Source organism: Cuculus canorus, chromosome 5 (genome assembly GCF_017976375.1).
Source record: "Cuculus canorus isolate bCucCan1 chromosome 5, bCucCan1.pri, whole genome shotgun sequence".
Taxonomy (NCBI): Eukaryota; Metazoa; Chordata; class Aves; order Cuculiformes; family Cuculidae; genus Cuculus; species Cuculus canorus.
The window spans coordinates 29,393,505-29,420,821 of NC_071405.1; the positions used below are offsets into that span (position 1 = coordinate 29,393,505).

The 27,317-nt window shown below is 37.7% G+C and overlaps 1 protein-coding gene across 2 annotated transcripts in view; it reads left to right on the forward strand.

Annotated features, from left to right (window-relative positions):
- Positions 1 to 27,317, forward strand: part of PPP2R5C (protein phosphatase 2 regulatory subunit B'gamma) — an 85,804-nt gene that overhangs the window by 28,600 nt on the left and 29,887 nt on the right. The window contains exons 1-2 of one of the 2 annotated variants that reach the window (XM_009559147.2): positions 996 to 1,397; positions 21,538 to 21,737. In XM_009559147.2, the coding sequence (XP_009557442.1) occupies positions 1,304 to 1,397; positions 21,538 to 21,737 (294 nt within the window). In that variant the 5' untranslated portion in view covers positions 996 to 1,303. Of the gene's footprint in view, positions 1 to 995; positions 1,398 to 21,537; positions 21,738 to 27,317 lie in introns of those variants that run through there. The other variant, XM_054067835.1, reaches the window with a different exon arrangement.

The window sequence follows — 27,317 nt, forward strand, 5'->3', positions numbered from 1 at the left end:
ATTCGGGGAGGAGGATGAATTAGGAGATGGTGCAAGTGTAACATTGCCCGTTTCTCAGACCGTTGCTTCCAGAGGTGCAGCACCTAGGAAACAAAACGGTGCTTGGTGCTTCATATAGCACATTGTAAAAACTAGCATGGAGGCCTCATATGATGAAGAAAAGGTTGCTTACGGTTTTGTTCAAAATACCTTAAGTAGTTTGATTAGAAATTGCTGTGTTGTAGGATTTTGTATTTCTGGGTATATGGTGCAAAACTGTTTCCGTATGCCTATATATATTGGTTCTTAGTGCTGCTGTACTTTATTAATAATAAAAATAAGTTACCTGTAATTACAGAACTTTATAGGAAGGAAAAATTGAGCTTTGCAATATCCAGCATTACGTTACACGTAAGATCAATCTGTTTCTAGGTTGAAAGAAATATGCCGATGAGCATGAAACATGAGATTTTCATCTCCAGCGTGCCAGATGTATATATTTTTAACATACATATTATCAACCAGACATAAAATGCTGCAGAGGAATGCTTGTAAGATTATAAATAGATGGTGGTGATTAATAATGATGATGATAATAATAATAATGGACCTGTATCGTACTGTGGGCTACCTCTTAATGCAGTTTTTGAACACTGGAGTAGTGGGAGGTGGTTGAGTGCCCATCCCTGGAGGCGTTTTAAAAGGTGGGCGGATGAGGTGCTTAGGGGGATATGTTTTGGTAGTGAATGGGGATGGTTGGACTCTTTGATCTCAAAGGTCTCTTCCATCCCAGCAATCCTGATTCTTCCCTGCCCTTAATGCTGTGTTTTTCCACAGTGAAGCTGAACTGTTTGGTGATTCCTGGCAGCCAAAGATTCAGCTTTTGGCTTTTTCAGGAAAGAGAAGAAACCCCGCATGTGCTGTTTTTAGCAGGTGCGCGCTGAGTATCAGCTGAGGGGGGAGGAACAGAGAGCGGTGAGATCATCCTGGTGTGAAACACAAACGCAAAGCCCCGTCACCTCCGTGGGCTGCGGTTTGACGGGCTCTGCTCCTGCTGGGGTGGAGCTGATCCCAGTCCCGGTCCTGGTGGCCGGTGTGGGGTCGCAGCTAAGTGACAGCCCCGCAGCCCCCTCTCCTTTGCATTCGCCTCGGTGTCATTCGAAGTGGCTGCTGGCGGCCAATGGGGCGGCTCCCGCCCGCTGACATCACTCGGCAGCCAGTTCCCTCCAGCTGCAGAGCACCTCGGTTTCTGCCTTTTTTTAAACTAAAATGGAGGCTGGTCTCTTGCCTTAAGGAATACATTGCCTTGCCTGCTGGAGCCTAGATGTTGACATGTAACAGAGCTGGCAGCAGGATGGTGGTTGACGCCGCCAATTCCAGTGGGCCCTTCCAGCCCGTGGCCCTTCTGCATATTCGAGGTGAGTTATTGTGCGAGCGATCTGCGACCCTCCAGCGAGCTCATAAATGGCTATTGTGGAGCTCGGAAAAGGGGAGCAGGAAGTCCTTTGTAGCCCGGTCCGCGTCGGGCTATTACAGCCGCGATAAAACCCAGGGAGATCGAATCCTGCTTCCTATTAGACGCGTTTTGGGGAGATTTAAGTGTTCGTTAGAGGCATTGCATACAGAGTAAAAAGCAGGTTTTACTGCTTTCTGCTGTAACTCTCCCATCCCCCTTTCAAGCTCTGCTGATGTCAAAGGATGTGAAGTCACTACCCCAGAAAGGTACCGAGCGGGGGGAGGGAAGAGCTGAGTTATGGCTGTTCGGTTTCTATAGAATAAGGGCAAACATTTGGTGTGCTTCAAAGCCTTTTTTGTGTGCATCGCTCGCATAGGGCTCATTTAAAATCCACTGCAGTTTCTAAAAGAATTGGGAGCGTTGTTGGGGAGGAAGAAGGGGGAAAGATGTGACATTTATTATGAAAATATCCTTTATGTATTCACGAAGGATTTCCTAGAAGACATGCCGTTTGGCTTTAACAAGAAAGCTCTTATGTGCCTATTGCTTTGTGCTATTTTGAATGTTAAATTTCTTCACAGAATATGTTCTTTTAGGCTTATAGTATTAGTGCATTGCAAATCTGCCTTTTATTTGATTCATTGGGAAAATACATGTTAGTATGACACTTTTGCACAACACTGTGTATCTTCTTCTGTATTTTTCCAGTTAGTAAAATTTTGTATTGCTGTGGGGGAAGGGTTGCTGTATTTTTTTAGCTGTCTGTTAACCAACCAAAGCTGCTTTTTTTTTTTTTTTTTTAAAAAAAAAAAGTCTTTTAAGGTAGTTTTTGTTTAGGACTTCCTATGAAAAGGCACAATGTGTGTTAGGTAGGGATCAGCATACCTTGAACAATGGCATTTATATGCAAGAAACAGCTGACAGCATTCTAATTACCTTTGCTTCTCAGCTTTTGCTGGTGTAGGCTCAATGTTAGTACTGAAAAGAATATTTTTTTCATTAATATTCCCTACACTGAAAAAATTTTACTTTGAGAATTTAAAACAACCCAGCTGTTCAGAAGTCTGTTCATTTTGAGCAGTAGCATTGGTCTTCATGTATTAAGAAATCATGATGTGTCTTTACCGTTTAAAAGAGCCATATCCTTTTCTGTCTGAAGTGGGACTGGATGTATTCTAGAAGACTCTAATTTTGGTCTGTGTGTAGGGGGGAAATGCAATAAAATTCCCTGGAGTTACAATAGGGGCTGTGCTTGTTGTCAAAGAAATATAATTGCAACTGCCTGACCTGTACACAGGCCTTCACTTTTCACTCTGCAAATCACCTTAATTCTCTCATGGGTGCTGCCTTTTGGAAGGGGGGAAACCACCATCTTTTAAAGGTGCAAATCAGGAAAACAAACCAAGCTTGGAATAGTAATGATGAACTGTTATAATGATGAACCTTAACAATCCTTTTTCTTGGTATGATAAAAATGTTCTTGTCAGTGAATTAGTTATCCCTGTTGCTCAAGTCAAATACGTAACTGTGGAAACAATGGATTTTAAGAAATTTTTCTGACCTTTACTTTCCTAAGACCTAAATTTTTGATGCACTGGATATACAGTAGTAAAGTAGAGGTTAAGGGGGTTTGTGGTTTGGTTTGTGTGGTTAGTTCGTTTGTTTGTTTTGTTAAATGGATGGTGAGAGTGGACTTTCTTGAAAGTAATTAAGGAATAACTAGGAGATTGTTTTGCATTTTTCAGGTGATAGGAAATTAGATGGGTCTCTGGTGTTATAGCCCAGAGGAGTTTCTTTATGCTGGGAAGGGAAAAGCATCTCTTCCATCATATGTATATGTATACAGAATTGCTTTGGGTTTTGGTGTATAACTCATCTCACAAGCTGCTCTCTTGTTACCAGCACTAACCTGCCTCCAAAATGAAGCTTGTCAAAGCAATGCGTACAAAACTAATAGCAGTAAAAATGAACTAGTAATTCTGACGCCTGATGACAAATGCTGACTGTTTGTCCCAATCTGTGCTACTTTTGGAGTTGTCCTTTTACATCATCTGTTGCAGTATAGGATTAAATTTCTAGTACGAGTACTACATCTTGAGATGATGTATTGTATTTTATGTATTTTACCCTGATATTGTACCATATTTGGCTTTAATTTTATTTCTAAAAAAACAGTCTTTGAAGCCTTATGAAATAAGGGTGTTAGAATTTTATTGACTATTGTTGCTATCACTGATATCTGCACTATCACCAATAAGAAGAAGCAGTAGGTATTTGTAGGGCTTCAAATACCTCATCTTCTGCAGTTCACTTGGCTGCTGGTGCTCAAGGGCATCTTGGATATGGTACAGCCATGTAACCATGAGTGAGACTGCTGTGGAAAGATCTGTGAAAGTCTTGTCATGGTTCCCCTTTTGCTCAGGAGCTGTCTTTAAGCTCAGGCCCTTGGCCTTGGTCATTGCCTCAGCTAGGCTGTAGCTGAGCAACCTGATCTAGTTGAACATGTCTGCTCACTGCAGGGGGATTGGCCTAGATGACCTTCATTGTCCCTTCCAATCCAAACCATTCTATGGTTGTGTGGTCGTCCAGCAATATTCCTCGCTGCATCCCGATGCGTTGACTACCTGGCTTGCTGTGCCTCTTCACTGTGGACTTGTTCAGTAGCCACTCGACTGTTGGCTGACCCTGATCACTCCTTTCCTCATTCATGTACTGTGATACTGTGCCCTTTGTCACAACCACAGATTGGTCTTGAACAACTGCCAACAATCTGTAGAAATCAGATCAGCAGGAGATGACTTTTGACCTGTTTTTGGAAAATACCAAGCACCAAAAGAGCCTAATCCACACTGGATGCAAGTGGCACAGAGCTATTACTATATACTGAAAGGATTGGCTCAGTGCGTGTTTGGCCTGCAAGGACAGTGAGCCCTCCTGTTCCACCTGCAACAGGCTTTCCAGGAGATCCAAGTTATGCTATTGCTGTGTTGATCTTTCTAGGGTACAAATGCACCTAATGGTCAACTGAGCTGCTTGTGACTTGTTATCACAGTGAACTGAAAATTTAACTTGTATTGGAATAATTCAAAGCTTCCAGGAAAGTTACAATTTCATTTTGAGCCGCCATTATGGCCATGGCATAACTGCTGTGGTTTGTGATCCTGAGCAGCCACTTGTGCTGGTGGCTGGCTGTGAAAAAAGCTGTGTAGCCAAAGCACCTGGCCATGGGATATGTGCATGGAGAGGTCCTTTTAGGGTCTTTGTGCACAGACAGGATCACTGGCTATAAAGGTGACGTTAGGACAGCACAGTGAAGAGTATTATTGGGTATTATGAATCTAAGACCCTTACAGCAAGGAGGGAAGCAAAGTGCTGAGTGATGTTTTCAAGATGAGTCTTTCTCCTTATGGAGCCCTTCTGGCAGCTGAACCCCTAGGGTGATGGAAGTGCACTCAAAGCGCTGACAGGAGGATCCACATAAATGAAATGAGGCCTGGGGGAAGGAATCGGGACCTTTTGATTTCTGTCTCAGTACTTCAAGCAAAAAAAGCAGCTGTAAAAGCAGCGTGGATTAGAACAAACAGTAAACATTTGTCACTAGACTTCAGGGTTACCAGTTCATATTTACTGCTGCGAGTTGTTTTGCTGGAAACTGTAGCCATAGCACAGAGTGCAGTTGCAGGTAGACAATAATCGTAATTCATTCTGCAGGCAGATTATGTGTTTTTATTCATGGTTTTGTATTCATTTTTCATTAAGAATTCAGTGCAGTGCTGTTAAGAAAACTCTCTTAGTGGTATTTTATCAGTAATATAAAAGGAGCCCGAATGTCAGTATTTTTGTGAACTCAAGACACAAATATTTGAACAAAATATAGGTAGCACTCTGCTCTCATCTGCAGTGGCAGAATTAGCAGAATGTAGAATTTACTTCAACAGCTTAGTTGCTGACTGGCTGGGATTGGTAATGTCTGTTCATGCTTTTCAAAAATTGTTTTTGAGATGTTTTGCAAGACGTACTGAAAGTTGTGTGGGAAGGAGGGTGAGTGCCCTGATACTGTGTCAGCTCACTGAGGCTTCCTGTAGGCTGTAACTTGTTCTGAATATTTCATTGTCCGTCCTTCTCTGCCTTCCAGAGCAGCATTTTTTTTTTTGACAGGTTCAACTTTATTTAAGTTACTTTGAATTTTGTGAAAGATGGTTTGACTCTTTTCAAAGCAGATGTAGGTCACGTGATGTTAACTTTGTTCTTTCAATGTGCTTCTCACATGTATTACTCTTAAGTAAGGGATGATGGAAGGCAGTTCATATTCCATCTTCAGGTAGTGCTTTTCTACAGGTTTTGGCAAAAGATGTCAGTGGTAACATTTTTGTGATGTAAATACCTGAATATTTAGATAGAAATCTGCATTCTTGTAAAAGGCCAATGATAAATGACTTGGGTTGCATTAGGTACTAACATAGCACCGGGTACCTGGCAGTGGTGTTTTCCCTGAGCATCAGCCACTTTTGATTTGAAGCTGAGGGGTTACCTGATCGCTGTGAACTACTGCCAGGTTCTTAAAGCAGCCAAGTGCTATCTTGTTATTGCGAGGTGCATTTCCACTTCCTTTATGTTTTCATACTTGGCTATGAAAGGTCAAGTCCCTTTTGACAATGTGCAAACATAGGAAATTACTTTTAAGTGAGCTGCATATTGCATTTGAACCTGAAGTATGTAGTTTATTTCTTAAAGGAGAAAAGCTCAGCCCTTTTATTTTAGAAAGAACCCAGAATGTGTTTGGTTTTGGAAAAAATAATTGACCTGAAGATAGTTTTGTCTAACTATATTTTCTGAAAATCATGAAGACTCTTGCTTTGCATGAATTGTTACTGAGCTATAAAAAAAAAAAATAAAAATCCATTTTGTAATTAAATGGGAAGCAGAGGCCAAAGCTCATGCTTCAGAAGTAATACAGTCCAAATTCAGTGTGCAGCAGTAGCCATTAATCTCCTGATGTACAAAAGGAGGGTAGAAGAACTGGGTTTGTTTGGCCTGAGGAAGGGAAGGCAAAGGGGAGATCTTGTCTTCAGATAACTGATGGGAGGGTATAGAGGACACAGCTGGGCTCTTAGAGCTCCACGGTGACTGAGAGAGAAATAACTACTGAGACTTGCAGCACAGGAGATTGTTATTGTATATTATGAGAAAAAAAAATCACTGTAAAGGTGGTAAAACACTGGAACAAGATTCCACAACAGGCTGTGAAATCTCTGTGCTTGGAGACACTTAAAACCTGACTGGATAATGCCACAAGTGGCCAGGTTTTAGTTCAGCCTGCTTTGAGTGGGGGATTAGGCGAGCAGACATGAGACAGTCCCTTCTGGTGAAAATTACTCTATGATTCTGTGATTCATTGTTGCATGTGGGACTGATACATGACTTGACTTACTGTCACTTAAAAATACTAAAATATCAATTTTAATATACTTTTTTAAATTTAAAGAGCAGCATTCTTATTGCAAACCATCCTTTTTCCCCCCTTTTTTTTTTCTTCTTTTCCCTTCAGTTACTAAGGTAGACTTTAAATATGATTGGTGCCAGCATGTGTATTAGTAATATTTTACCTCTGTTAACTCTGTTTTTGATGTTGTGGTGTTGTAAATTATTCTTATTGTTGTTTTGCAAATTGTTAAAATGGGCGAGTCTTTTAATCAGGGAGTGCAGTGATAAGATGAGAGGTGATGGTTTTAAGCTGAAAGAGGGGGAGATTGAGATGAGATATTAGGAAGAAATTTTTTACTGTGAGGGTGGTGAGGCACTGGAACAGCTTCTGCAGAGAAGTTGTGGATGCCCACTTTCCTGGAGGTGTTCAAGGCTAGGCTGGATGAGGCTTTGAGCAGCCTGATCCAGTGTAAGGTGTCCCTACCCATGGTAGAGGGGTTGGAACTGGATGATATGGATTCTATGATTCTATAAATAAGTGAGGACTCATAAATGTGCAGTCAGCTATATCACCCACGTTTCTTTACATTTATGATCTTTTGGAAAGATCTAATAGATTGAATTAATTTACTCGGTATCATGAGATTTTTCTGTAGCTCTTTTTAACGGGCTTTAACCTGACAATGAATACTTCAACAAACTGTGTGACCTTGGTATTCCTGTTTTGTGATGTTTATGAAAATATTGAACAGTGTGATTTCTGCCACAGATTCTTACATGTTTCTGGTAATCTTCCTGCATTATAGAAACATTATGTTAAAAGTAAAAAAAAAAAAAACGGAGATATTAGAAAGTTGATAAATGACAACTATTTTCCAAAAACTTGATAAATTTCAAGCATGATTTCCTTTACATGTGCTCCATTTGCCTTTTGTGGGTATTAATGTTTATGATAGTCTGGAACCAGCCTACGCTGATTGTGAAGGCATACGTAAAAATCTCAGGAAGTCACCTTTCATGCTACTGTTTTTTTGCTGTTAGTGTGTACTGCAGTGGAAAATGGGTCTTTTATTCCTTCTCTATATTCTGCGTAATGATGATCTTCACAGTCACATACTCCTTGCATTTTCCACATAAGTAGATATTTTTAAGGGTGATGGATTTAACTGGTCTCAGCATGTATGTTTATTTGAATATTTATTTCCTTTAATCCTTCAACACATTTAAATTTAGTAAACATTTAAAGCACAGTGACTGTTGTGAGAAGTGAGTAAAATCTTCCTTGGGGAGGAAAGTATAGAGAGTAGACATTTTAATCATTTCTTTCAGAGATGCTTCCATCACAGTGATGAATCGTGCTAATTCTCTTTCAGTGAATTTAAATAAAAAAAATTACAGCTCCTTGTAAAATTCCGGTTTAGTTTTTACTTTTGTGGAATATTCTGGTGCAAAAGGCCTTCAAAATATTTTTCACCCCTGGTAATCCAATAAGGGGGTTTTCTCCTGGCCAGCACACGCTTTCTGTCCTGCTTGTGGGTTATAGTTTTTGTTGGGTTTGGATCAAATGCATAAACCTTATCTGTGCTTTAAAGGAGATAAAAGTGCTCATTCTTCCCTTTTCTCCCATATTGAAACAGTTGTAATTTGGTGTCTGAAGGATTGAGAACCAGCTGTGTGTTTGGGCTGATACAGGTGCCTTCCTGCCGAGCCGTTCAAACTCTGTTGATACTGACCTTGACTCCTGACGTTCATGGTCATTCATCCTGCCAAACGTTTCTTATATTCTCATAGCAAGTTCTCAGCCGCTGCTGCTCTTTAATATTGCTTAATCAGTTGTACACTGAATCAGTGGCTTTTTGAAACCCATCCACTTCTTCTTTCTAAAAGTGCTGCTTCAAAAGGGAGAAACAAGCCATCTTCCTCAAGAGCAAGCAGCAGTGCTGTTCTTAATGAACTCATAGGATTGTGGCATGTTTACTGAAATTTCGTCAATTATTGATGTAATAATTTTATCGGTTGAGGTAATAATCTGAATTGATAAAGGAGTGATACTGGCACAAATGACTGTTACGTATTGCCTCTTGTATGATTTCGCTAGGTTTTTTCGAAGGACATCCAGATGTAGATGGATGGGTTTTAATGGTATACACTGAAGCAACTCATGAGGAGTGTGTTTAATACTTGACCAAGAACAGATTTAAAGGAGTTTGCATAGTTATCGCTCCTGCTGCATTTAACATGGTGACATGCTTATTAACTCTTCACATACTGTGCATAGCTTTGTACTAAAGGATGTATTGTACCTTTTTACTGCTTGTGCTCTGTGTGCTGTCATTCCTCTTACTTCACTTTGGGTTATTTTTGCCCTGGTATAGATCCCTTGCCCATCTGAAGAGCATACGTGTAAGTTCTGCTGTTGGAAGTGATGAGGATGTTTAGTGTTCACAGTGCACTTAAAATCTCTAGGGGTACAACTGTAAAGTGTCTCTGGAGGGGGCCGCTTGTTGAGCTGAAAATTCCATGAAATTATAGGAAGGTAGTCAGCTGGAGTTTTTAAGTTGCATTTACTGACTCATTGTGTAATTTGCATGCTGTTTCAGGGAAGCAAAGTTATATGAAAATAAATGCACTTTTCCTCAATTATTATTCAGAACATCAAAAATCTTCTAGTTTGTGATTGTTGCTATGAAATACATTTTAAGCTTAAAATTCAGTGTGATCTGTTTCTGATGAAAATTTTTGTTCCCAATTCTGTTCAAAGCTTTTAATAATTAATTTCAGCTTCTCTAGAGTCAGCTGATTCTCTGTGTGCTATCAGATACAATTAGCTACTGAAACTGCCTTGTAAACGATATAGATAAGTTGGCACCAGCAATATTTAATAGATACAGGAATATTTTCATCATATGCGGACACGATGTTCCTCTAGTGGTAGTGGCTTTATGTTTTAAACTTTATGCCCAAGAATAAAGCCCTGTACCAGTGAAAGTACAGTCTGCCAGCTTAACAAAGCTGGTGCTTGGCTTCTGCCTGCATGCCTGTGTCTCAGATGGCAAAACATAGTTAAATTATTCTCTGAGTGTGTGATACTTTAAAGACACATCTGCACCTCTTTTAATCAATTCCACTTCGTACACATACAAAGCATCACTATTTCTGCTGTAATTTGATAATTAAGTTTTCTTCTTTTTCAAATGCAGTTAAAATTAGGGGTGGGGTCTGGCTTTGGATTGTTATCAGTAGTGGAAGTGACAGTTTTATGTCAGGCTTCTATTTTTGTAATTGCTCATTACTAATAGTGATCTGAATTTTTAAAGTAAATAATTTCTTTATAATCTACATAAAGAAATGTAAAAGATGTGGAAACAGAGTAAAATTGTTCATTTAGACCTTCTCTAGTTTACAGGAGTCTACTCATTTGAAACACTTCTCATTTTGAGTTCCAGGGAAGGTTTTTTATTTGTTTTTCAGATTAAAGCTACAAGCTGTGTATCTTCACACAGCCTCAAGAACTGAATTGTTGTATTGCTTTTGCATTTAAGGTGAAATCGTAACAGTGTCAGTGGTGTTTCAAATGTGTCCTGTGTTCATTCAGGCCACATTGGAAGGAAGACTTCAACGAAATTGTTCAAAACTTTTAATCCCTTAAATAATTTAAGGTAAAAGTGTATGGCCCGCCCTTTGGGTATGTTAAGTTTTTCTTTTAAAATGGTTTCCAAAGGAACTGTAGCTAGCGTAACTCTAGAATCTTGCTTCCAACATGTTCCCAGAATATTTTTGAATCTTTTGCTCTGGTGACATGTCAACTTTCTATATCAAGTACCTTAAAAATAAAAAAATCAATTTATGGGCTTTTTGGAGGAATGTCTGTTAAAATTATTCAAATGCTGTGAAAAATTCTGTGTTGTTCTTTCACCAGTAGGAAAATTAAGATATTACTGACATTTGAATTGGAATAAACTCATCTCTAAAGTAAAATTTTGAGCATATATATCACTACATAACTCTTCTTCCCTCTTATTGAAAATTAACTACTCAATATAGCTTAAAGGATAAGGAATGCTAAGGCTTATTTTAAATAGAAGAAATTAAAATAAATTGCTTTTATCATGGCTTTAAATTGTCTGCTTAAAAATAAAATTGTACATAAAATAGTGTTTATGGAAAGGTGCTGGAAGTGAGTTGTTTATAAACGTAAAGGCTTCTGGACTTGCAGTGATGGGTCAGTCTTGGATTCCTAGCTAATAAAGCTAAGAACTTGTACCCTGTAAATTTACAGATTTGGTGGAAGCTCCAATATAAATGCATTATGTAATGAAATTCTCCACTCCTTCTGCTGTGTGAGAGGAGTGGAAATTCAGTGAAAATCGTCAGTAGAATGTCAGCTTTTCTGGCAGCATCTTCTGTTCCGGACACTGTTGCTGGTAGGTACAGTTTCTGTTCTTAATAGAATTCCTTTGTGAGGCTGAAGACATCTGTTTGAAGGAAATGTACATGTTTTCAGACAAATATATGAGGAAAAAAATGTTGGATTGTGCTAGAATGGTTTTTTAATTAAATGGAATATTCTTAGGCACTTCATTCCTTTTAAAATGCATGAGTATATTACATCTTTAGTCATCTTAATGTGGTTTATGTTGAAAGTGTGTATTTTAGTGCATTTTGAAATGGGTCTAGTTGGCTTTCTACCATATTGGAGTCAAAACTTTCCTTGCTGAAACACGATATTTATTTCTCAGCAGGGAACTGCTGTCAGCACTTTAAGTAGTTGTTGTTAGCCTTTGAGATGTCCAGCAGTGGCTGCTAAGCCAGGTGCTGACCTAGCCCTAAGGTGATTTTTCCCAAAACATCGTTGCTATCATGCTGGACCTTTTATCTTTGTCACATCACACCAGGTGCTTAAATAACACAGGTGTGTGAGACCGGGGAAGCATTGTTTATGCCAAAAATGAGGAAGACTGGGCACTGAATCAGAATACACATACAAAAAACCCAAAACAAAACAAAAAAAACCCAACCAACGAACTAACCAAAAAAAAAAACCCACAAAACCAACCACCACCTCCCAAACTAACAAAACCTGCCACAGCAGGTAGGGCTTACTGTCTATTAAAATTTATTAAGTAATTGCTCTCAAACCCACAGAAGTCCTGGTGGTGTTTCGTGATAATTCTGTAGATCCTGTAATGACTCTTTGAACACTGAATGGCAATTTGAGATGATTACAGTTGTTGATCAGCCATTCAGGACCTTCATTGGCATCTCAGCTAAGAGTTTCCTGTAAACAGACTTCTCAAAAGACCTACCATGTTTGCCATTGTAGCTCTAATTTTGAAAAGAATGGCGAATTTAGAAAGCTGATTTAGTGTTGTCATCGAGGAAAGGTAATGGAAGTGTTTGTTAATTTATAAATAAAAGGTAACTTCAGACAAGCTGGAAAGAGCATGCAATTGTAGTTATAATTTAAAGTTCTTGTACCAGAGCTGTGTATTTGGTATAGGTTGCGTTAGGGTGTGAAACACGTTTGACCATTGCCAACCATGGGGGGCTTTTCTTCATGTTTTCTAATATATTGTGTTGTCACTTTCTAAGGCAACATGTGACCCAAAATCTTCTATGAATTCTTGTGCTATTTGTTAATAATTATTCTAAATGTCATAGTTAAATTCACCTATTTTGTCACACAGAAGCATCCAACAGCAAGCAAGCAGTTATCCACAGGGTTTAGCACATATCCGAGGAGGGGGGAGAGGAAGAAGCGGGCTTACACACTCTGAGGAAGTAACCAAGTTGGTTTACGTTCTGGTGGTTGATTGTTCCTTGAATTATATTTATTGTAGATGCGTGACAGGTAACATCGATTGGCAAGTTACTCAGACGCATACGCAGTATCTGATTAGAATTCTGTGTCTGTGTATGGAGTTTGGGTGTGTTTTGGGGAACAGCACTGCTGCTCACAGCAGGTGGCCAGGACGAGCATCCTGAGCGGCAGTGTTTGTTCAATGTTTCATGGGTTTCTTCAATTCACTTCATACAAATCCTCTGAAATACGCCATGCACTTGAGTTATATTCTGTAGTGTAACTAAAGTCTGGTCTTGCCACATCAGTGCTTCATTTTTTTCAGAGAGATTGTTATACATATTTAAAAATTACTTTACAATTTTCACATGCAATTGAAGATTTTGCATAATACACTTGTTTTTATGGCATGTGAATGGATTTGGGAATGCTGTAATGGCTAGGGAATTCAGGATTTCCTTATTAAGACAGTTTTTTTTCTCTTGTTGCCTGTTTGGTTATCCTCCCTGTCATTTTTTTCTCCATGATTTTCAGGTGGAAATTTTATTTTATTAGCTCAAACCTATTTCAGCTTGTTTCACTTGTCATTTCCTATAAAAGTATTCCTGCTTTCCTCTTCATGGTACGTTGCCTTTAAAGTATTTGTACAGTTACTACTTTTAGTCTTCACTTCGTATTTTTAAACATTTTAATACAGTCTAAAAAATCCTTATTTCTCTAAAATATATTCTTAAGGATTTAAAAAATTTCATATGGCCTCTAAATGAAACCGTTGACTCCTGGTAAAACTGTAAAAGCGGGAACTTAGGTGCAGGGTGGTGTTGGTCCACTTTTGAAAAAATCATTAGGTAATGAGGTGCATGGATTATTCACTGTTGATCTACTTTTATCATCATTAGACTTATGATGTACACCTGCAAAAGATGTTATTGGAAGGAATTTCAGTGCCTCAGGTTAAGTATGTAAAAATTATGCCAAATAGTATTTTTTCTGTTTCTTCAAGTTCTCCCGTCTTAAATCTTTGCTAGTTAAATGTCATTACTTAGTTTCTCTGTCCTCAAAACCACAACTTAATGTTGTAGGTAGGAAATAGCCACCACCACCAGTAACCTTCAGCACTGAATCCCCCAACAACTGTAGCTTTCAAAGGGGATTAGTGTTGTGAAGCACCTGGTTTGAGCTTTACTTCAGGACTGACGGACTGTGCTGCTTGTTCCTTTCAGGCTGTCTTCAACTGTGCTGGCTTTGAGTGGTGGCTTTTTTCTTTTTTTTTTTTTTTTATTTTACAGTGGTTCATTTGATTCTGAAAGCCTTTTTTCCCCCATTAAATGGAAGAATTACAAGGGAAATTAAATTACAAGTTCACTATGTGAAAAACAGCCAAAAGGTATTTCTGGCAGCAGCTCAGTTCCTTGAAAGCAGAGGAGTGAACATAGCCAGTAATTGCAGCTGGTTCTCATTTTCTCCCCTCTCCTGAATGCTTGGGCTGCTACCGAGCATCGTGGTGCTGCATAAAGGTAGCTGATACAGACAGTCTGTCTGTGCGACAGGTAGTGCTTGGAATGTCCCTTGCGCATCCACCTACAGTCCTCAGGTCACCTTCTAACTGGCCTTGAACAAAACAGCTTTGGGGTGATAAATAGCTGGTTGGAATAGTGTTTTCTTGTAATTGTTACAGAACCTCTTACATACCTGTAAAATATTTCCTGGTATTGATTAGGAGTTGTTTGGGAGTCATAGTTTTGCTGTAGAGCAGGCTCAAAGTACATCTGATCATCAGTGTCCTGTTTCTGACAGGATATGGGTTGTTTCAAAAAAAAAAAAAAAAACTAAAAATTACTGAGAACTACTCTGTAGGAATGTTTACAGTTAAAATACACGGTTGTTAGAGAAAGCCCTTAAACTTACAGCTCAATTCTTTTGGAGTAAGGATGTGTTCTTTTATGGCACTACATCACTTACATGTGCATCTCTTTATCCTCATTAGTGAGGTAAAGAGCAGAAGTTGGTTCCTCTTCTGTGCCACTTAAAATTATTTTTTTATATATCATGCTCTTGAGTCTAGTACAAGCAGTCTGGTTTTCCTTGAGTGTTCCTGTGGCTTTCATTGCTGTGGTCCTCTTTGTTGTTTTTCTTTTCTACAGGATCAGTACTGTTCCAAATAAAACAGTACAAACAGCTGTATGTTTATGTATTTTCTGTTTCAATCTATGCATACAGCAATATCTTGCCTGCTTTGAGTTATGTGCAGCCAAACTCCCACTCTCAGGGTTGCTAGTTATAGTGTAAAATGTGTTGCATGTTGTATATAATTATAGCAATTTCTTGTATTCCTTGAGTTTATTTTTAAGTGCTGCTAGAAGTAATAGCTTTAATTAAACTTTTCCATGCATGAGTTGAAAGATTAGTTCCCGCACCACCCCCTTATTTCCAATATCATGTGTTAGGATAGAATACTGTTTACTGGGAATGTCATCTCTATGTAGTAGTAATTATTGTCATAATGATTTTGATGAAACCGGTGAAAAATGCAGCGAGTCTGTGAAGTAATAGAAACGCAACAATTAAGTTCTGTAACCCAGAAAAGTACTTCTTGCTTGAGATTAGGATAGGAATGTAACTGTTTCAAAATAAGGTAAATATTTAAAACAGAATTTTATCAAATGTGTTGGGCAAGCTCTTTTAATCTTCTTACCTAGTTTTCTGTAATTGTTTTATGTTCTCATTTTAAGGACTTGATCACTAATTCGGGAAAAAGTGCTAATTATGGTAACCCATATTTCAACAGATTATGTCCTTTTTTCTCATGCATTGCAATCCTTCTGCCTAAATGTCTGGCAACTTCCGTTTCTCTTATTTGAACTCTACTTATTCTTTGAAAAAATGCTGCCATGGTACTATCAATTGAAACGTCTAGGAAAACGATGCAAGATGTTGGATTGCCAGTGTTGAGGTACAACTAGATAGTGCAAATTATAAAGTTTCACTAAAGCTTTCATTCTGCTTGCTTTTCCACTAGACATCAAATGTGAAATACGCTAATAATTCCTTTTGACCAGAAGAAGGGACCATGTTATCAATGTACTTGAGGATGTGTTCTAGGTAGCACCCTTGTTCACAGTTCAATGTTGTTTTTCCTCATCATTAAAAATCCTAGCCCTTAAGTAGGTTTGCAGGCACGTTTCATAAGATGTATCATCTACTTGTGAGCAGGATTAACCTTATACACTCAAATGTTTGCTCCAGTGTCTTAAGGAAGTAGTTCCTTTTAGCTTGTGATCTTCAGTTATGTCTTTTTTTTCTATGACCTTGTTTTTGCATGTGCTCCCTCTCTTCTTTATGGTGGTCTTTGGTGGTTCTTTGACTTAAACCTCTGTGTTTATGACAAAATCTGGCTGCTCATTTAAAATGAGAGGAATTTTTTCTTACTGATGAGTGTGTACATGATGAGTACTGTACTGATGAGTCTGGTAGCCATTTGTATTGGACAATTTTGAATTAGAAAAGCTATTAATGAAATGGGGAGCTGTCAGCTCAGCAAAACTGGTGGCTTTGCTGAGTCTTTATATATGAGCAAAAAAAGTGCTCACGTAACTGAGAAAAAACATCTTCTGTAGGGATTTTCTGCAGATTATCAAACCATGCCTCTTGTTTTCTGCATTCAAAATGATGTCACGCAGAGAGTGTTACTGACCACAAATTGTGCTTTGTGATAGAAATGGTATCAGCTGTTCTTCCTGTCAGGACACACCTAAAACCTTTAAAGTTCTAGCTTTATTTCACTTCCAATCTGTGCTAGAAAACAGCTGTTTTATGTGACATCTCTGGGTCACCTACTTACCCTGCCTTGCCTTTTGTCCTCCATTCAGCTACTATTAAATTATTGTCATAGAAGAATGGGGTTCTTTGAAAAAGATGGAGGATGAATCAGTCCTCAAAGCTCTGTGATGCCACAATTACAATACAAAACTGAAAATGTGATTTTTTTTTTAATTTTTTTTTTTTATTTGGAGGAATATTAAATGTTTTCCAGCAAACAGTAAGTTCTCCACTGTCCTACAATGCAAAAATGTTCAGGTATAATGTAATATTAAACGTATGTTCAGGCACTTAAAAGCTGAACTTCAGTGTTTTCTGACTTAGTTTTTCTATTTGTAACTTTCTTCAGGCAAGATTTGTTTTACTATGGTGAGAAGAAAAAGCTTGAAGTTTTGTTTGTTTGTTTGTTTTTAAGACTATAACTATGTTTTAGTTCTTCAGCTGTGCTGTACCTTAAAAAAAAAAAAAAGTAATTGTGATTTCTCAGGGTGTTCCAACTCCATCCTGAGTACAGAATGATGCCACATCCTGCCTAAGAAGCAAGGAAGGACAGAGGGAGGATAGTTACCAGTGTGAACTGTTAGTTTGCAGGGAGCTCATTTACCTTTAACTCGCAGTAAGATTTCTCTTAAGCTCCCAAGGAATCACTTTTCATTCAAAGTTGACTGTTAAATTTTAGCTTTTATAACCAGTGATCTATGTTTTGCTAAGGCAAGTGGGTAGCTGAGTACCTGGCCTTTCCCAGGCTTTATAAAACTGAGATACTGACTGAAAGTGCTGCCTTTCAAAGAGTGAGCTACTGGTCTGTTTAGTCTGATAATAAAAGCACAGCTAGTATCAAATACACAGTAGAAAGAAACATATTTTATACTTGTAGACAAGTTTATGTGGCAAGGCCACAGTGTAGGATGATGTTGAAGATTTTAAACTGAATAGTTAGTTCTGTATCAGTACTGTAAAAACAGAAAGGGTAGAGCTTGTGTCTTTTTTACTTGTTTCTGTAAGTTGGTCTATCGGTTACCCGGGGACTGAAAAGAAAGAAACTCTGAAAGTCCTGAACAAGACAAAAAGCTGATCCTTGGATCCGGAGCCTTCCTTGCTGTCATAGTACCAGCCTTCTCTTGATATGTGGTGTGTTTTCCCATCTCGCAAAAAAGACAGGCAGGATAAGTAATGCAAGTTTAGGCATAAAATATGCCTTTGCAATACTTGTCTGTGCAAACCTTTGTCAGGAATTGCTGGATGTCCAGTGCATATGCAAGACTGAAATTCTTTGTGGATGTGGAAAACTCTGCTCCTGTTCCATTAGGAGACCAAAAGCCGTATGATTATCCATAGGGGTAGGTGTTCAGATCAAAGAGTCTTAAGATTATGTTAGTTCACAAACAAATTCTGTGGAAATGATGTAAGTAGTGGTTAGCAAATGGAAGGGGGGAGTGGAGTGTATGAGGTGTTTGGTTTGATTTGATTTGAGGGGAGATGTGTTTGGTTTGTGTTTTGTTTTTTTTTAAAAAAAAAAAAAAATTGCTCAGTGAATAGCTCCAAATGCCAGTTTTGGAATAATTGTGTAGAGTTGCTTCTGAATAATCATGGCCTTCACCTGGTCACTGGGGAATGGAGCTCTAGAGTGGCTCAGCTGTGGAAAGTTTTGTGTTATAGCAGTCTCTTCAAATATGTCAGTCAACTTCAGCACTTGGAAGTTGCAGGTTATCACTTATTTGAAGTAGAAGTTGCCATGCAGTTAACTGAAAGAGTGTATCCAGGTAGTCCCTGGTGTGTGGCGGAGGGAAAATTACTTCTCGGGCCATCTCAAAGTTGCTCTGCAAGCGTGCTTAATGTTCTCCGCACAAAAATTGCAGTCTGTTTGGGTCAGCTTCTTAGCCAGCTTCTGTTTTCAGTCATACTGAAAACTTTCAGACCTTAAAAGCAGGAATGATCTTGATTTGATGGCAGGTACTCCACAGGCAACTACCACAAGAAATTTGAGATGCAGACTTGAAAGCTGTTGATGAACATTCATAAGGGGGGGAGCACACACAAAAAAAACGTGGTTCCTTAGGTCAGTCTGTACAAAGAACATCTCTCTCTGCTGAAATAACCGGGATGACTGAGTTGGTTAAAATACTCAAACCGCTTCAAAATAAATGGTGAGGAAGGTGGCTTGCCTCCTGAAGGTGTTTCTTGACCTTCTTAGTGTCAGTCTTTAACTTCTGAAATTAGTAGTAATTACAGCTTTAATGCTTCCTCCCCATTCAGGATAGTGTACTGTAAATTGCTTTAATTGTATGTCCGTTATCATATGATTAAAGTCTTTATTTAGGCTTTGAATTTTTGGAGTTTTACTTTCATAGCACAGTATCCTCAAGTGAAGTGTTGTTGCACTTTAGTTGAACTGTTTCCATTTTACAGTTAACACGGGAAAGGTAACCACTCCAACCACTTGTTATATCCAAGACTTCTTACATTCAGGTCATAAATTTGGCTGTCCTTCAGTATGCAAGCTAATCAATTGAATACTCCTTTCCCTGGACAAATTATTCATTGCTATAGTTATTAATCTAAATAGACAAAAGTGTGTGTATTCAGATACAAAATTTGTGTGACTTAGAGTACCCTCGGCTTGTTCACAATGCTGGACAGGAATTTTGGTTTATTAGCCAGAAAGCTGTTGCACTTTAAGTCTGCACTATCCCAGGTGTCTTGGTGACACTTAAGTCTGTAACTGGTTATAGTCTTTTTCATGTATTCTGCATTTTATTCTGTATATTCTTCAGGGCTATTGCTTTACAGTTTGGGGTTTTTTTCTGGAATTAATCTTCAGATCAATTCAGTGCACATAGCTTTAAAAAAAAAAAAAAAGCTAGCTCTTTTAAACAAAATATGTCCTCCAGGATTATTATAAGAAAAGTTCTTTAAAAAGCAACTTCTCTTGGGGAGGGAGGAACTACTACAGCTTTTGTTATCTTCAGGAGAAATTTGTCAGGCGCTTAGAGGAGAGTAGCGCATGGGGTGTAACTGATCAGATGGACTGTAGGTATCTGTAAGACATCTGGTTTATGAGATTGTACATGCATGGGTTAGGTTGTGTGTGCCTGCGTGCAGTAATACCACCTGAAATTCTTTGACAGTAGCTCTTGCTGCTTCTGTTTATGAAAAGTTTTGCATTTTATGATACTCTAAAGGAAAAGGGAAAGTCATCAACTGTCAGAAGTGGGAGTAAACTTCAGAAATATTTACAAAGGCAACCTAGATGTACTCTTTTTTTAACATGCTATTGTCATAGCAGTTAATATCTAACAATAAAAAAGTCATTATGCAGAAACAAAATGTGTTGCAGTGTCAATTTTTGCAGGCTTTTCTCTCCTGTGTTCAAGTTCCTTGTCTTAATGTCAGTGCTGTGTTTGTGTGGCCGTTTCAATTGCACATGAATTGTTGCTTCTGTCAAAATGTGATGCTTCTTTTTTTACTTCTGGCTGGTTACTTTAGTATTCCCTAAATATTGAAAGCTAAGGTCCTGATACTGAAAGTTTTTTCTGTGTATGATGATCTATAATTTCACATGCATTAGTCATCTTAACTGCTCATGGAATTACTTAAGTGAAAAATAAATCACAGGCAGTATTTTTTGGTATTGAGGCTGAAGCTCTGCAGAAGTTAAAAGGCATAACTTCTTCTATAACTGTTGAATTCTTAGTCATAGAGGAGGTATTTTAATTTGCAAACATATTAATATTTGTAAAGAGCAGTCCTTGTGTTAGTTCTTTCTTAACAGTAACCTAAACTTTTATACTGTGCGATTTAATTTCGCTCTGGGTGCAAGCACTGAACAATGAATTACAGAGGACCAGTAGGGAGGATTAAGGTGTAAGCACAAGAATTATTGAAATTCGAGAGCTAAAAACTTTCAAATTTTATTTTTTTATGACCTAGATATCCTTGTCAAACAGTAAAAATACCACTAAACACAGTGTATAAGGCAAGGTAACCTTTGTATCAAAAGGTGAAGTGTCTGTATAAAAATGATAGACAATTATAGAGTGTTACCAAAAGAGTACAAATATATTCTCTCTTGAATTTTTTGGGTTTTTTTCTATTTGTAATTGAAAATAAGGAGTCTGTTCTCAGGATGTCTGAAGCATGTGAAGTTTTTTTCATAGGTATCACAGAAGAGAGAAATCAAAATAGCTTCTTATCAGCTGCATCTGGGTGATGGTTAAACAATGAGTAAATATCAAGATAGATGTTTACTCAATTGGTTTTAAAACGTATTGGTTTTCTCTTATCTTATATTCATCTTGGTAATTAAGTATGGTCTTTTCTAGAAGACCAGTGTTTCATTTTGCAGTGCTGGCACCATTAGCCAGGCAGACTCCTGTGAGTGCTCGAATAGATGGATAATGCAGGTCTAACACCTGGATGTGTGAAACAAACATTCAGAATAGTGTTACAAATTGACTAAATAGTTGAAGATCTTGTTATGTTGCTCTCCTTTCTTTAAATGCTTCTTGTGCTAATGAAGTTTAAAAAAAACCCTTGAGTTGTGATTCTGTGACTGGATGTGGTCTCAGCAGCCAGTTGTGCTGAGGAGGCACTTGATAGAAAAATGGTCTTTGTGAGGTGGCAGCTCCTGAGTGTATTAGAAAGTGGCTTTGACTTAAATCTCATGCTGAAACTTAAGATCCACACATTTATATCTAATACTAAGCCCAGAGTATTTCTGCAAATGTGGCATAATGTTCTTTACACAAACTGAGCTGTTTGGGGCATTGCTTGAGGCGTTTTTTTCTTTCCAAGAATGTATTTTTTCCATGCAGTGTCTGTTTCTGGCAAAGGCAAATACGCACCACTGTTGCGATTTCATTAAACCCTTCTGTCATGTGCAGGGTGTTTTACTGGGTTTTGTACTCTGGACCATTATATTCCTGAATGCTGTTTGAAGATTCGGAAAGCTTGCTTGTAGTCTTTAACGCCACTGTGCCTGGGTCTCAGAAAGTGAAACTGGGGCGAAGGGGAAAGTCTGCTACAATATAATTTATAATGAATTATTTTCATTTTTCAGATGTTCCTCCTGCTGATCAAGAAAAGCTTTTTATCCAGAAGTTACGACAATGTTGTGTACTTTTTGACTTTGTTTCTGATCCACTAAGTGACCTAAAATGGAAGGAAGTAAAAAGAGCAGCTTTAAGTGAAATGGTAGAATATATCACACACAATCGCAATGTGATTACAGAACCTATTTACCCTGAAGTAGTACATATGGTAAGTGATTTAACAATGAGAACTATTTTGATTTTTTTTTAATTCACAGTCAATTCCTCAGCTGTATCGCTTTATCTTAAGAAATCTTACTGAAATCTTCAGAAAACATCACCTATATTCGTACATCTATAAAATGGTAATAGAACAGAGCTTTGAAATCCCTTTGCCAGCGTTGATTTCTTTTCTTTGTAAGATAAAAGCCAGACACGTATATGAAGCGGAAGCAAATTATGATTTAAGTTGGTAAAAAAATAAAATATTCCATAGAAAAACAAATTGCTTTTTTCCCCACAAATCTTTTTTGGAAAAGGTGTTTGTAGAAATAGAGAGGAAAGTTAAATTTATTTAGCTGTTAAAAAAACATGTAGGTTGAAAAACTGAAAATATAAAGAAAACTTAGAAGACTAGAATTGAGATCACTTGTGCAACCTTGACACTTAATGTTGTTTAATCCCATTCAGTACCAGCAATTGATTTTTATTCTGTATACAGAGGTGAAAATGAGCCTCAGGCCTTATTTAGTGCACAGAAGGTCAGAGGAGTGTTCTGCTGGAACAAGCTATGTGAATTGTTCAGTTCTGCATTTGTTTCTCACTATCCAAATCCTGGCCAATTAGACCTGGTTTATTTTTCTGTTGTGCCCAAGTCCATTCCAGGAGGAGGCTGTGAAACTACAAGAGAGTCTTTCAGCTGTCATTGTGGTTGCTGGACACCCGTTGCCTGGAGCAGCAGCTGGGTTGAAGTCTGTAGCTGCTCACTGAAATACACTGAGAATGGAAAGCGTCTTTTAAAATAGCTGATGACTGGATTACAAGAAACTTTTGACCATGTGTGACATAATGTTTTTTTCCGAGACTTCATAGCTTGGGGTGAATTTTCAGGAGGATGGGAAAACAGTATATCTTAAACTTAATTATGAACTCTTTGAATTTTTTGAGGTCCTCCTACAAATCAGAGACTTTTGAAGCTTCTTCAAAGATGCCTAGGATTTAGAGTTAGAAAGTTGTTGCTTATTCTAAGGATTGCTTGTTATTTAAATTGGCCAGAAGTGTTTACTGATACAGAAGTTATTTTCATGAGAACTGAGTATATGAGGATTACTTATAACTCTAGATGTCAAACGTACCCAAAGCACTGAGGATGGTTAATGAGGAGATTTGGGATCATGGCTTTTCCCATGTCTTGATAGTTTATTTATGTCTGGTTTTTGCGAATTGATTACTTGTTTTGGAATACTTGACGCTGACAAAAGAGGAGTTTTGAAAGAGAATAAGCTTACTGAAACTGCATTTAACTAAAAATGGAGTTCATGATGAGTTCTTCAATATCGATGTTAGAATCAGTGTTTGCTCTGTGTAAAAGTCTAACTGCCCATAACAACATAAGTTTTGCCTTAGATGCCTGCATTACTTTCCTCCCTCAAACAGTTATGGCTGGAATATATTTGACTGAGGAGAACATACGCTTTCTTTGCTTTCAGGTGCAACTAATGGTAATGAAGTCTGCACTTCAGTCAGCTTAAATCTTGGGGCAGAATTTGTCTGCTATGTTAATTGCCGTCGTTTTGCTGTGAGCACGTGGCTTCTCTCTGACAGTTCCTTCAGTGAATTGAAAATGCATTTTATGTGTAAGGTTCTAAAGGCTGCAGGGTTTCCTTGCTTGGGGCTCACACAGCACTGTGGTAGATGCTCTCAGTGGAGACACTTGGACTTGTAGTTTGAGGTTACGTTCAGAACAATTTTTTTACACTGCTTTTATGGAACAGTTTTTCTTTTGGTCATCTGTTCTGAAATAACTGTGTTCCTTCTGCAGTATTATTATCAACTGCTTTCTTTCAGGCATATACTAAGCTTTTGCTAGGTTCTAGCAATAAATTTGTGTAGATTGTGTGGATTTTATGGAAAAATAAATCTAAGGTCTCTTTCTACTTTATTAAGGTCTTTTGGAAGAATCTTAAAAGTTGTTTGCTACTACCACTGAATTATATTAAGGAATAGTGTTTTCAGTACAATTATGAGAGTAATCAAGAAATACATTTGAGAGTGGTTTTGGTTTGAAAAGTTTGTTCAGTTGGTAGTGGCATAGGAATTATAGGACTTTACTGTGCCGTTCTGTTCATCTTCACAATTTGGAGGTTACTCATTTAAGTATATGTACATATACATGTATCTATAAGTGTGTGTGTGTGTATAATCTTTGTTTGGTTTTGCTAACATCTTATTTAGGCTGAACACATAGGGCAATGAATTTCACAAATTACCTGTTTAATAATAAAATATTTTTCAGTTTCGATAGCTTCAAATTTTCTTTCTTTCTGACCAGAGAAGCATCTAGCTTATAATCTGGTTCTTCTTTATTCTTTGTAATTCTAGTACTCATTTCATCTCTATCCACCCCACCCTCACCCTTCTTTGTTTTTGCTGCAGTGTTCTGGGCTGATTTTCCGTAAGGTCTTGTCTTTAAACTATATATTGTAGTGTCTTGGTTCAATTATATAATGTTAATCATAAGTCTCCTTTTCAGAAGATATGGGAGAAATTAATTTCTAAAATGGATTTAATGTTATCCTCCAGAATGAATCCAAGACTTTCTTCCCTTTCTTTCTCAAAAAGCCAGCTGACATGCCCATCAAATTCTTTTCACGTTTGTAAGCAATGATGTGATGGGAAAGGAAGTGGGTTTTTTTATTAAACACCTATATAAGAATTTCCATTTCTCAGGTATAATCTAGTAAGTTTGGATTGATAAGCAGGAGCTTAACTCTTCTCAAAACTCTAAGACAGTCAAATGTCTGAGTAAATCTTGTAAATGATAAATTTAGGGGGTTTTATCAAAAACATCTGTTACAGGTTCTTAATTAGAAAAGAATGTGTGCTTTTTTTCCAGTTTGGCTTTTGGGGTAAACAAAGCTTTATGGGAATTCTTGGTGATCACACTGGTTTGTCAGAATCGCAGACAATCACAGTATGAGTTTTGTAGAACTTTAGAGAATTGCTAGCTGTGAAGAATACAGCCCCAAATTAATGCTGCTTTCCATCTCAGGAAAGGATGGGCACTGTCTGGATTGTTGTCAGTTTTAAATTGGACTATAAAAGTGAACATTGAAATGTGGATGTGGAGATCCAAGGTAGTACTTTTCTTGGAAATAGATAGAAAGCTTGTTAGAATTATGGCCTACATATTTCTGTAGTGCTCAGAATAATGTCCTTAGTGGTGGTGGTGGTGGTGATGATGAAACACTTGTGGGTGGTAAATTAACATTTTTATGAAGTGTATAGGAGAATTACTTTAAAAATTAATATATAAGAACAGATCTAATTTTATAACTAGGTATTTTAGTAACTGAAGCAGTTTTCACTGCAGCTTTTCATGCATTCTGCAAATGAAATTACATTCTCAGTTATTCATGTGGGGAGGTTGTTTTTTTTTCTCTGAGTTTTGTGGGTGTGGGTTTTTTTTTTTACTCTGATCTTTGGTCTAGAATAAAACATGAGACATTACTGTGAATAGAAGTGTACTACTTGTGGCTCTATTTAGCTGTTAGAATAGCTTTCTTCGCATGAATATAGAAGACAGACTCTCAGATTATATAGTTCGTCATTCAGAGCTGTTCATGACAGGCTTCACTCAGGCTGCTCAGCAGAAGGGAGGAGAAAATATGGTAATCTCTGTTTATTTGGTTGAAAATATTCTCCAGTGTTATACAGAACAGGCCATCAGAAAACAGAGTGCATAACTACCATCACAGCAAACATAGCTGTGAAGCAGTAAAAACGTATGTTGTTTGCTTTTCCCTTTTTTGTTCTCTCATCTTCATAAATCGTGTCTTTCAGAGGCAAATATTGTTATTGCTGACAGCACTGAGAGAATTTAGGCACACTAGCCTAGTTTTCATAAAGACTCGAATTCCTTCAATTTGAGAGTAGAGGAGTGGGATTTTGTTTGAGGAGGTGGAGCTGTGTAGTGGATGTACTAAGCTTATCGTTGGTTTACTTAGTACTTTGATGGGAAATTTGTCTTAGAGGAAATTAGGCTTTTCAGCTTGTGTCTTAAAGACTGAGAAGATAGGAAAAAGATCGGCCATTTGACAGAAAGGCAGAGATCTCACTGATATTTATTAGTTGTAAATTTTCCTAAATTTCAGTGGCTTAATAGAGAGGAGAGTGTCAGGTTTGTGCCTTCACTGGGAAATGCTGCACCTTGATTTGAGCAGACTTGTGTTCTGTTGGTTAAGGATGTAGAACACAAACCAGATTAATTCAGGCTTCATTGGTTCTGTTGTTCACAGAACAAATTATTCTGGTTTGAGGGGTTGACTCTTCTCTTTTGATATTCTCAAAAAAAAAAACCCAAACCAAAAAAATGCAAAGAAAAAAAAGCCATTGTAACTAACACCTCTACATGACTGTGCCTTTCTTCTTTATAGCAAGAGTCTGAGACTTTATCATCTAGAAAGGCTGGTTATTCTTCCATTTGCTTAACAGCCTTAGCAAGTTTTAAATTTCAAGTCTAGTCTCCCTGGGATTGTTTTCTTGGAAGACCATTGATTATTGTAAATTCTCATGTTATGTTTTTTTAAGGAGGTTGTTAGTTGCTTGATATCCCCTTTTTTTTTAAAAAAAAGGGAAACAAAGATATTTTAGCTTTTCCTTTAATTCTCTGTAATAGTGGTTGCTCTGCTATGCCAGTCTTGGTCTATATGAGCCCTACATCTCACTTGCTGAAATGAAGGAATATTTTGAAGGAGAATAGAGCATCAGGCTGACTTTGCCTTCATGAGAATATGATGTAAGTCTTACAGATTTAGCTGCTGCAGTTTGATACTGCCTCCCACTGTCTGCTCTGCCATCTGTCACATGTGAGATGGCAGGACAGCACATGCATCTGCTCCTTAGCCCTGCCAGTTAAAAGGTAATTCACAGCATTATTTTGAACTGTGAATGGAAGTGTTAATGAGAAGAAGTCAGAATATGAGAATTCTGTTGCTTTTCCCAGAATTCCACCAAAGATGGGTGGAATTGTTGCATTCCTCTGCAAACTAGCATCTTTAAACTGTAATGGTATAATCAGAGCTTTCAAGTAACCTTCAAGTGGTCAGAAAGAAAGCTTTGACACTATTTTTTTTAAAAAAAAAGGACTAAAAACCGCAAACCAGCCAATCAACAGAAATCCCTTAGTAAAAACTGAGAAAAAAATACATGTGATTATCTGTGATGGAATTTGAATGCAATAAAGACTGAAATTGTGGCATAAAGTATAAATTTTATGTATGATATTGGAGTAGAACTTGCATTCTGAACAGTATGAGTAAACTCAAACTTGTAGCATTTATGCATAATGCTCTTGTAGCATTAGAGCATAAATTGAGCTCTGTTGTACACTTCTTAAAAGCATATGAGCCTTTGAGCTGATTGAGCAAGTGAAACGTTCTTTTGCATCCTCACATAACACATTCAGTTCAGTGCAAGTTCCAGAGGAGTAGTCTTTTTTTTTTTTTTTTTTTTTTTTTTTTTTTTTTTTTTCCCTTTCCTTCTCTAGCTGGTCCTGAAGATTCCCTGTACTGGCTTGTTTATTGAACCA